This window comes from Crocodylus porosus, unplaced genomic scaffold (genome assembly GCF_001723895.1).
Source record: "Crocodylus porosus isolate Cpor-Errol unplaced genomic scaffold, CroPor_comp1, whole genome shotgun sequence".
Classification (NCBI taxonomy): Eukaryota; Metazoa; Chordata; order Crocodylia; family Crocodylidae; genus Crocodylus; species Crocodylus porosus.
Window position 1 is genome coordinate 755,537 of NW_017728899.1, and position 11,971 is coordinate 767,507.

At 50.7% G+C, this 11,971-nt stretch overlaps 1 protein-coding gene across 2 annotated transcripts in view; it reads right to left on the minus strand.

Annotated features, from left to right (window-relative positions):
- TXNDC16 (thioredoxin domain containing 16) overlaps positions 1-11,971 on the minus strand; it is a 63,377-nt gene that overhangs the window by 25,188 nt on the left and 26,218 nt on the right. For both annotated transcript variants that reach the window (XM_019556611.1, XM_019556612.1), the window contains 4 exons: positions 7,080-7,236; positions 4,941-5,107; positions 3,211-3,271; positions 1,157-1,292 (listed from right to left, as the gene is read on the minus strand). In XM_019556611.1, coding sequence (XP_019412156.1) covers positions 1,157-1,292; positions 3,211-3,271; positions 4,941-5,107; positions 7,080-7,236 — 521 coding nt within the window. The remainder of the gene's footprint in view (positions 1-1,156; positions 1,293-3,210; positions 3,272-4,940; positions 5,108-7,079; positions 7,237-11,971) is intronic.

The following is an 11,971-nucleotide window of genomic DNA, read 5'->3' on the forward strand; positions in this document are numbered from 1 at the left end:
GCCTTCATGTCCTAGCCAGCTGGGGCAGCATCTACACTTGCACTGCTGCAGAGTAAAAAACTCCACAGCAAGATAGTACTTGGATAGTACTTGTACAAGTACTACTCTGCTGCAGAACTAATTATTTTACTCTAGCCTAATAGCGGTGCACATGTTGGTGTGGAGATGTTTACTGTGCAGCTAATTAGTCTACTGCACAGTAAATGTCTTGTGTAGATGCATGCACTCATTAGAAACTTAGTGCTCCACTGAAGTGACTGGGATTAGGCCAATTTACACCAGGGAAGGATGTGGGTTGCAGAGAAAAGAACACCCTTTTTCTAGGATACACGCTGCATTTTTGTTTGTCTTGGACAACTTCCTGTCTTATGTGGGCTCTTGGTTTCCCTGAGAACTTACATAAAAGGATTGGAAACAGAGACAGTTTTTTTTTTCCAGAAAACAAGTGATTTTTAAAGCACAGACCAGGTGAACATGTGCCCCTGGGCCCCCTGGCCAAGAAAAATGGAGTTTGAATGCAGAGCTCAAATGAGCTCTCAAAGAGACAGCAGCCCACACTGTCCAAGAGACTCGTGGTTTATTTCAGTGTCCTGATTTGCAGTGTCCCAAAGGGGGATAATTTCACCTTGTGCTGGCAACCCAGCTTCCAAAAAATCAGGCCCCTCTAAGATGCTTCAAGTTGGACACCTAATAATTTAAGCCCCTTGTTTCACTGGTTAACTCTTCTTAGGATGTAAAAAGAAGACATTACTTCTAGCCTTATCACCGTAAATAGCAGATGGATGACAACTCACTGAGCTGCGGCAACTTTGCCCAATCTGGTGGACAATTACTCCTGGAAGATTCAGAAATAAGGCACTACTGGGGTAAATTACACTGATTTATGTTTCATCTATCCACTTCTGTGTGGGACATCCATTTGCTAGAGGCAAGTGGGCTTGCAGGTCATCCAGCAGCAAGGCAGAGTAATAGCTGTCTGCTTGTGTGGGCAACCTCAGGACAGCTGTATGTCTGTCTGTTCCTGAACCTCCTGTCATTTATAGCAGCATACAGAACCAAAGTCATTTATACAAGGGCATGTGTCCATCTATCCACAGCCTTCACAATCAATTAGCACACGGCTACATATGCAAAGAATCCCAAACACCAGCACTACCTTTATCACTATTCTCTTTTTCTTCCTCGTCTTCTTCCTCCTCGTACTCCTGGAATTGTTCCCCTTTCAGCTTATTTTCCACGAGGGCAATAATTTCATCGGTATCCTCCAAAACCAGATACTTGATGGGCACACCCTGGGGGAAAAGCAGAGCATCAGCTGTGACAACATATTTGCTTTTGACTGTGCCTGGGAACAGCTGGACTCACTACAAATTAGACAGAGCTACAAGGGTGTCCTGTTCCAAAATCAAAGGGACCATATTGCCCCTTTTCTGGAACTGTTAAATGCTCCTGAATCCAGAGCTAAGACATATAGAGTGCCTATACACATGCAGCAAAGCTGCTCCGATGTGCTGTAATTAAAGCACATCAGAGCAGACTTGGTTAATCAAGTCTGCTGAAGCATGGTAATTACCGCTCTCCAGCAAACTCCAGCATCTTGTGCATTAGCATCCCCATGCTGAAAAATGGCAGCGGGGACACTAATGCACGAGACCCTGGAGTCTGCTGGAGCATGGTAATTACCACGCTCATTTGACAAGCTTTAGTTAAATCGCTGCTGCCACCACCACCATTTTTCAGCACAAGGGTGCTTATACATGAGTCGCTTCAGTGCCCCCCACACACTCCTGAAGCACGTGTGTAAATGCCTGTAGTGTGCAGACTGATGCCTAGAAGAGCTCCATTCAGCTTGGCCTGTTCCTTGAATGGAGCCCTTCTAGGCACCAATCTGCCCCTACTTGTCCCTCCTTTTGTGCTCTCATGTAGCCAGAGCAAGGTAACATAGACAAGAAAGGGTGGCTCATATAGCCTATGACAGTGATGCTTCAGGTCACCCCTAAACAGCAGTGTAGATATACCTTCTCTGGCCTTGATCACTATAATATTATGGTATTAAGTGTTGTTAACCTCACAACAAAGCCCTGTGTGACAGAAAAGTATCCTTCCCATTTGACAGATGGAGAAATGAGGCACAAGACATTTTCTCTGCCTTCTGCACCTGGGAGCCTGTCACAAATGATCTTCCTGGGGAAAACACAAATCTCTGCTAAAGGAAAGAATCTGGGTTGAAGCCAGATTATCACTGAATGAAACCAAGAGGGCAACTACATTGATTTCTATTCTCACTTTCCACTTGTTGCATTGGCTTTCCCTTCTTTATGTGACCTTGCACTTGTAACACAAGAAGGCTGCTTTAGCCTCCTGGATACAATGGGACCTGCTGGTTCACAGACAGAGCAAAACAGATTTTGAGAGAATATTCATTTTTAATAAATTGCGCTGTGGAAAAAATGAAGTGGAAAAACCCCAGCAGTTCATCCCGCTGGCTCAGAGGGCGGGAAGGAGCATGTGCGTGTCACTCACCAGCCAAGTGGCACTTCTCATGGGGAAGGGAGATTCCCGTTTAGTCCTGCCTGCCTTGGAAACAACACCAGTCATTACCTTGCAGCAGCTGATACTGCGCTACATCCATCAGCACAAGCTGGGTCGGGTCCTTCTGCTGTTCCCCACACTCTCATCGCGCCCTGGCCAGCCAAAGTCGTTTTGTGCTACTCCTTCTCCAGGCCATTAAGAGCTAGAATAAGTAATGCTAGAGCTGCTGGCTCACATGGACACAGCCTGACTCTTTGCTTTCCATCTCTTCATTAGTTTTGGACATCACTGGCTGCCTCTCACCCCACCATGATTTGGTTTCTTAACTAGATGCTTCTAAGGGACTTTGTTAAAGGCCCTTTTAAAGTCCAGATCTTTGGAGACTTCTATGGGACCAGCTACCAGCTCTCTGCACCGGGTACTTCATTGACACTTAGATGCCTAGCTCCCCAAATAAATGCTTGCTTCCTCTTGACTCATGAGATCTTGGGGGCAGCAGGCCTGGGCAGCTGTGCCGTGACCCACCTGTGCACTTACAAAAACAAACAAAAAACAACCCCCCGCCTCTTTTAAGCCTTCAGGGGAAACTGTTAAACAACAGCAAGGAAAACCGCTGTGAAAAATCCCTTGCTACGTTTGCCATGTTCAGAAACACGCCACATAAATACAAGGACCCACCTCCTCTGCTGTCTTCAGAGCAACGTTAGACTGGAGAAGGACATTCAGACCCAAGGAGTCCCTTTGGAGATACAAACACGTCATGTTATGCACAAAGCAATGGCCTCCTCTCTGCCTGGCGGGCTGTGCTGTGCCACTGGCAGCAGAGCACCTTGTGGAGATATGTAGGAGCTGAGGGATTCACTCAGCACTTGGCAAAGCTCCCGTGAATGAGGACGGTGCAGGATCAGGGCCCCAGCACCTTCCTGGCCAGTCACTATGAAGTGACGTCAGCAATGAGCATATCCCCCCTGACCTTTGCCTTTCCCCATACCCCATGGCCCAGGGCCCAACCTGGCCTGCTTGAGGCTTTTGTCTCACATGCCAGGTTGCCTTGGGGCAGGGGGCCATCATGCTGGCAGAGAACTAGCCCAGTCGGTCTCACTCAGTCCCACAAGGAGCTTTGCTGCCAGCCTCCTGGGACAGGGGGGCTGGAGCTCAGAGCTTCCCCCAGGTGCTGCCCACCAGTGTCAGTGCCCAGGCCCACACGAGAAGGCGGCAGTCCTGGCACCCAAGCAGCATTGGTAGGGAAGGTGCCCACACTGCATGGAGGGTGCTCAGTCCCAGCCCTGATCCAGTGCAGTGGAGCAGAAAATCTTCTAAGGGCAAACCGGGCCTCACTGAGGAACAAGGTTCTCCAAAGCTCCTGCCACAGCCTAAGGCTTCACCTGCTCAGGATGGCAGGACAGCTCAGGAAACCCTGCTCCCAGCATGGCTTTGCCCATGATGTCACTTGCCAACCCCTGCAGAGACAGCCGGAGCCCCTGGGGTGGCATCTCCAAGCATTAGAGTGGAGCAGGAGGGCTAAGCTGGGGTAGGGCCTCAGGGCAGGGGTAGCCTCTCTTTCCCTCATGCAAAGGGACTCCAAGGAGGCTGCTCCACACTGGTCCCAGCACCCGGGTCTCAGAGCACGCACCAGACAGTCCAGAGCAATCTCAGAGGCCAGCCTCAGCTCCAGAGCATATTGGCAGGTACAGATGGGCAGGGCGTGGGCAGGGCTGGGCCAGCCCGCACCTTCCTAGGGTGAGGTCTAGACAAGCCCATGGGCCCCAGGCAGGTCCCACAGGGCACAGCCGCCATCCAGTGCCCTGATAAGAGTATGATCGATAGAAACCTCTGGGCCCTAGGGGCCCTACCCAGCACAAACCCATATGATCACAACTCCCAGCCCTTTCTGGGGGTTATTTAGTCTTCACTGAAGAACAAAACTAACCTTAGCCTGAACTCTCTCCCCAACCAGCTGGGTCTAAGGGCTCTCCCTGTCAGGCCTTCTGCATGACCATGGAGTTCCTCTGACCCAGATCAGGGCCGGGTCATGCTTCCTTCTCCCTGTGCAGCTGGATCAGAGACAGGTCATGCCCTCCCCTCCTCACAGAGCCAGGGTGGAACCAGGCCAAGCCCTCTTACCCTTGCTGCACCCACCCCAGGTGCCAGAATGAGTCCACCAGCCAGATCTGGACAGCGGATGAATCAGGCACTGTTCATGTGGCCCACCATGCAAAAAAAGTAGATCACCACTGCCCGGGACCATCACAGCTATACCATCACTCTAACGCTGCCCTGACTGCGACAGCATGATACCGAGCTGACTTCGATGTAACAGAATCCAGCCCCAGCTCACAAGTTCTACAAACACCGTCCCAGCTACACGCGTGTCTCAGGAGACCAGAAACCCGTCTGAGCCAACATACCTGGCCAAAAGCGCAACGCCTGCTCTCCCCAGCAGCTGCCATGCAACAAATTCTGCAGTTCTGCGGTCAGCCTCGTAGGTCTCTTTCTGACTGAGGATGAACACCAGGGGTAGGCCAAGCTGCAAGTGAACTGTTGAAACCTTCTCGGGATCTGCAGCAACTTCAGTCTGGAGGAGAGAGAGTCACGCGGTCAGACGCCTCCCCAACATGCATGAACAAGGACGCTTAGGGGACTTTCAGTCCCTTACACTAACTAGGTTGTCCGATAGTGTCCACGGTCCTCCCACAACAACCAGATCCAATCATCCAAAAAGCAGACCTCGGATCACTGTCCTCTTTGCCTGCCCATTGGGGGCAAAACTGGAATGGAAGAGCCTCCTGTGCACTGGGCTGCTGGGATTTTAGAAGTTAATAAAATCTGAGGTTTTAAGGCCAAAAAGAAACATCACAATCATCTGCAGTGACTCCTTGCATAACCCAGGCAGCAGCATCTCCCTGAATGAATTCCTGTTTCAAATCCCATCACCGTGGTCAGATGGAAACCTCTTTATTAGAAACACAGTTGGGTGGAACCAAAAAGCTCCCAGGGATGAAAAACCCACCATGAGCCCAGGCAAATTGTTCCAAAGGGTAACTAGTCTCCCTGTCAAAAACCTCTTGCTGCCTGTGACCTAGCACATGTGGCTGCCACTCCCATTCATTTGAACCAGAAGCCAGCACCCAAATCCTGCAGGTAGCACTGAACCTCTTATAACATGCAACATGTCCTGGGTTGCCTTCCCTTCCCATTCCCATTATGTTGCATGCCCCAGCAAGGATGTTCCTATTTCATTGTGACCCATTCTCCCCCTTTTAAATTCCCTCCCCTCCCCTGGGCTAAAGCTGCAGCTGGGCTGGGCCAAACCCCTGTTAAAGGGGAATTCCTTTGAAGATGTAAACTGCCTGGGGCCCAACAAGATCAGCTACATAGTGGAAGTGAAGTGGTCACACAATGTGCAGGCCTGCTGCATAGTAAGCCACTCTGACCTAGGCAGAGTTACCCCTCAAGAAATGCAGAGCAGCTTTACTAGGTGAGAACGGGGCTCTGTGGACCAGAACATGTGCCTGCCCCCAGTAGCCAGCTTCATCTCAGGTAGTCCTTCGCCCGGTGTAAACCAGCTCTGTTGTCTCCTGGTGGCAGGGCACTGCAATGCTGCCAACAGCAGGCAAGCAGCTTAGGAGAGCTGGTCATGTGTCCACTCTTACATTAGAGTAAAATTCAGGAAAAATTTCCCCCTTGCTCTTGCATCATGTCTGCACGCTGAGGTTGGTGAGGAAGTCTGCCGAGGGAAATTGTGGAATCTCCATCACTGGAGGTGTTTGAGAAGAGGATGGATAAGCACTGGTCAGGGACGATCTAGGCATAGCAATGCCAATGTACTACTATGGGTATTTCCCATGCCTCTGGACTTTGCTGACTGCTGCATGAGTCTGGGAAGGATTTTTTCCCCTCCTGCTGATACTTGGATCCATGGATCAACTCCCTCAGAAACACTGGCTGCTGGATGCAGCCCTGACTGGGCCATGGCAATGCTCCTGCTGGGACCAAAGCCAAAGGTTTTTGGCTAAAAGATCTTGCCTCTCTGCTCAGGATCAGACTGATTGCTATATTTAGGGTCAGGAAGGAATTTTACCCCATGGTCATATTGGCATGAACTGGAGCGAGTGGGGGGGGGTGCCTTCTTCTGTTCTGGGAGTTGTTTCCCTCTTCCTGGGATCTCAAGTATATTTTAACAAACTTTGCAGCAGCAGGACATTGGCCACCATGGTCCCCCTACTTTACCTGTGTCAGGTTTGGGTGTTAAGTCTTGTGATTGTGTCAGGGTTGACGGGGCAGTTTTACCAATAGGTTGTTTGGACAGAAGTGATCCTGCCTCCAGCAGGAGGTTAGACTAGACGATGTCTGGAGGTCCCTTTCAGCCCTACATTTCTACGATGTCATGGACCCATTGAAATCAATGGAAGTTTTGCCAATGATTTTACTGGGGTTGGACTTTCACTCCTGATCCTGTCTGTAACACAGCTGTAGGCTACCCACCCTCCATGCCCTCAGCCCTGCCCAAAGGACTTCAGTGAGATACAGCTCATGGCAAATCGTACCACAATAGGTGCCTCCATCAGCTTGAGATACTTGTGGATGTTGAGTGTGCTCAGTGGCTGCTCCATGGGAGTCCTTCTGCACGGCTGTGTTGGTTCCGTGACCCGCTTACAGTGGCAGAAGAAGAGTTGAGCAGATAATCCATCAGCATCCTCAGTGCTGTGGGGAAAAATTATATATTTTGAGGTTACTGCAGTTAATATCCCCTGAGGAGGGCAGGGCAGGGCAGGGTTCAGGGCTTCTCTGTCCCCTTCCATGGGGTTCCCAGGTCATATTCACATAGCATGATCAAGTGCTGAGCTGCTGTGCAGATGTGCAGATGAAGAGCGAGTGAACTGGAAGACCTGAGGAAGGGCAACTGTGCCCAAAAACTTGCAAAAATAAAGACTCTTTTTTGCAAATATCTAGTTGATCTAATAAAAAAATATCACCTGTCATGAGTTCTGATTCCTGGAAAATCTAGGCTCTTTCCCAGCTCCACTACTGGTTTCTGGATCACCTGAGGCAAGTCACTTCCTCTTTCTGTGCCTCAGTTTCCCCATATATAAATCTGGGACAACAGTACCGGCCTCAATGAAAAGGCTGTGTGTCTCCATGTCTGATAACATCTGGATAGGGGACTAATCCTGACGAATCCTGCTTTTCAGGATTCAGCCACAGACAACCAAATCCTAAATTGGTGTCATGTCAGAGGTACCAAAGGCTTCTTCCAGTTTACACCTGCTGCAGGTAACTGGCCAGATAATTCTGCTTTTTCCCAGTGCAAGGAGAACAAGAACATCACAAGGGCAGGCAGAGAGACAATTCAAAAGGGCAAGGCATGAACTGAGATGCAGCTAGCAAGGAACGACAAAAGAGTACTCTGCAAGTATGTCAGGACTAAGAGGAAAACAAAGGATTTGTGCAGGTCCCTTCCTGAACGTTCAGAGTAATTAAACAGGGGGTGAAGCAGAGAAACCTGAAGTATTTATTGCATTTTTTAACTTCAGTCTTCATGAAAAATGTCAGCAAGGAGATGAGCAGAGTTGGGAGCCAGGAGAATGAGCAGTCTAGACCAGAGGAAGACCAGGTAAGAGATAATGCAGAGAAGCTGGAGGCTTTCAGGTTGGAAGAGCCAGAGGGGGTGCGCCCAAGGGTACTGAAGAAATTGGCTGAGGTAATTTCAGAGCCATTGGCTATCCTCCCTGAGAACTCATGGAGGTTAAGTGAGGTCCAAAATGACTAGAAAAGGGCAAATGAAGTACCTGTCTTTTAAGAAAGGGAAAAGAAGGATCTGGGGAATTACAGACCAGTTAAGGAGTCTATTGTGAAGCACTTAGTGGAGAACACGGCAATTGGGAACAACCAGCATGGACTCAGCAAGAGCAAGTCACACCAAAGTTACAGGTTTTGTGGCAGGTGGAAAAGCAGAGGATGTGATATACCTTGACTTTAGCAAGGCTTTTGACACGGTTTTCCATGACAACCTCATTAGTAAGCTAAGGAAATACAGACTAGGTGAAAGCACTGTATGGTGGATACATAACTGGTCGGACTACCATATTCAGTGAAGAGTCACTGTGTATTGGTCGCAGGTGTTAAGAAGTGCGTTTCCTGACCAGCAGAGTTGGGCCAACTTCTGCTGGCCAGCTTCCCTCATGTAGAGGCAGCTGTGCTTTGTTTTACTGCTACAGATTTTCTCAGTTCTACCAAAGCAACACCAAGCATAGCTTGACTGGTATGGCCACATCCACATCCGGCAGGAGGCACTGTGCGGACTGATTCATTCCCATACAGGAGGTGCTCAGACACTGCAATAATATGGGCCATTTAAAATGAAGATATATGGACCAAAGCAAGGCTGGGAGGGAAAAAAAAAAATAAAAAATTGCTTTTAATATCAAATGGAGGTAAGCACCCTCATGCCTCCCAGGGGAAGTCAGGCCCACCTCGTCTCAGCTAAAGCCGACTGCTCTCAGTGGGAAGTAAGGGTCTGGAGGCCCTGGAGGATCTGGGCTTCAGTGTCTCTCAGGGTTAGGTCCCCAGCTTGGTCTGATCTTCAGCATCCACTCCCTATGTGGCTGTTGTGGGATTACAGCCCTCAACAGCATGAGTGGCTCTATGGGCGAATCCTGATATGCCTCTTCTGCATGGATTACAGGGTTAAACCATAGGAGTTTAAAATACCAAGGCTCAATATGGCAAGTGATGGGCAAAAGCCTACAGTTTAGGAAGTACAACTGAAAGGAGGAGGGTTGGCTCCAGGGCACCAGGATACAGGCAGTCCTTGACCTGCAATGTTTTGAGTTGCAGGGCCATGCATCCAAGGGAGAAGCACCCCAGGAGGTGCCCCTCTGCCCCCGACAGAGTGGCAGATGGCCGCTTCCGGGGCAAGGGCTGCTCACAGCAGGCCAGTACCGGTTCCCCCAGTTCGGCTTGGCGACACTACAGGAGAGAGGGGAAGAAACCTCCGGAGAGGAGGCCACTCCACACTCCTCATGCTCTAGAACAGGCTGAAGATGCTAAGCCGACCCAGAGGAAGAAACGTCGGGTGATCGTCACAGGAGACTCCATCCTGCGAGGTACGGAGGGTCCCATCTGTTGCTAGGACCCCTCGCGTGAGGTCTACTGCCTGCCCGGAGCAAAGATTGAGAATGTGACGGGGATGATCCCGGCCATTATCCGCCCCACTGACTACTACCCCATGGTCCTTATCCATGTGGGTATTAATGATGCTGCCAGGAGAAGCCCCGATCACCTGATGGCAGACTACCAGGCCACGGGGGACCGGCTGAAGGAGATAGGGGCACAGGAGGTGTTCTCCTCCAAGAGACCTGCATTGGTGAGGTCAACTTCAGACTTTGGAGATGGTCTCTCGAGGCAGGCCTTGGCTTCCCGGACAATGATCCGTACATCACAATGGGGGCCATGCTCCGATGAGATGGGCTTCACCTTTCCCCTAAAGGTAAGCGTGTGTTCTCTTCTAGGTTGGCAGATCCCCTCCGGCAGGCTTTAAACTAGGGTCATAGGGGGAAGGGGAAGACGAAGGTGGAGGAAGCCTTGGATCAGCGAACCAAGTGTCACCTGCAGGAGCAGCCTGGGTACTACTGGGATTAAGGGGGCACTCCATTCATCCTCAGGAGGCCTCAAATGCCTCTACACTAATGCTCACAGTATGGGGAACAAGCAGGAGGAGCTTGTTCTCCTCCTAGCTAGCACCAACCCAGACATAGTGAGGCTCACTGAAACGTGGTGGGACCCAACGCATGACTGGGTGCTGAACATCAGGGGCTATAGCCTGTACAGGAGAGATAGGACAGGGAGGAAAGGTGGGGGTGTGGCACTGTATGTCAAGGAACAACACACATCCTTACTGAGTAACACGTCCTCAGTGAGTAGCCCTGGAGCGGAGGAGGGGCAGATTGAAGTGCTCTGGGTTAGAATACAAGGCAGTCGGGGAGAAAGGGACTTAACGGTGAGGTCTACTACAGACCACCCAACCAAGGAGAAGAGCTAGACCAGGAATTCTTGGGTCAGCTCATGAAGACGGTTAGGTCCAAGGATGTGGTTGTCATGGGTGACTTAAAAACTTTCCAGACATCTGCTGGGAAGAGCAGTCAGACAGGTCTGACCGCTCACGCAGGTTCTTAGCCGACATACAGGACCTCCATCGAACCCAGGAGGTGCACAGCCCCACCAGGGGAGACGTCTTGTTGGACCTGGTGCTGACCACGGGTGACGACCTGGTGCTGGGGCTGCGAGTGCTCGACCCCCTGGGCGACAGCGATCATCGCCTGCTGGGATTCACCATCCAGCGCAAGGTGGCAAAGGCCTGCAGCAAGGCAGTGGCCCTAGGTTTTAGGAGGGTAAACTTTAACGAGCTAAGGAGGATAGTTGGAGAAGCGCTGAGGTCCGGAGGGGAGGGGAGCCAGGTGTCCAAGGAGGGTGGTCGCTCCTTAAGGAGACGATCCTCCAAGCCCAAAGGAAGCTAATCCCAATGAGGATCAAAGGGAGCAGGAGAGCACACAAGCCTCCATGGCTCACCAAAAGCATCCAGGAACATCTCCTAGCTAAAAGGGAGGCGCACACCCGATGGCGGGGAGGGCCATCACCAGGGAGGACTGTACTGCGGTTGCTTGGGGATGCAGCGGGGGTCAGGAAGGCCAAGGTGGAGATGGGACTGGGACTAGCAGCCAAGATCAAGGACAACAAGAAGTCCTTTTTTAAATACATAAGGGGCAAAAAGAAGGTAGCGGGTAATGTGGGGCCTTTGCAGGACACGCTAGGAAATCTGGTCATTGCACCGGACAGCAAAGCTGACTTATTTAACAATTTTTTTCCCTCCATATTTCTGAGGAGGGACCTGGTTATCTCCCCCACTGAGAGCCCCACGGGCCCTGCGGGCGGCACACCTAAGCCTAGGGTCAGTGAGGACCTAGTTAGGGAACTTCCGGAGGGACTGAACTTATTTAAAAATCAGCAGATCCTAACAATCTTCACCCCAGAGTGCCGAGGGAACTAGCGGAGGTTATTGCAGGACCTCTGGCACGGCTTTATGAGCACTTGAGGTACTTGGGCTGTGCCAGATGACTGGAAAAGGGCCAATGTGGTCCCCATCTTCAAAAAAGGGTGGAAGCAGGATCCAGGTAACTATAAGCCCGTGAGTATTACCTCGGTCTTGGGGAAGCTTTTTGAGAGAAGTATCCTGGCACATGTCCACGAGGGACCAGCAAGGGAAACTATGCTTAGGGGCAACCAACATGGGTTCATTAGGTGCAGGTCTTGTCAGACCAACCTGGTGGCCAAATCCTCAGATGCAGGTGTCACAGCAGATATAGTCTTTCTGGACTGTCAGAAGGCCTTCAATACTGTCTCTCACCCTGTTCTCATTAAAAAACTAGGAGACTGTGGTGTC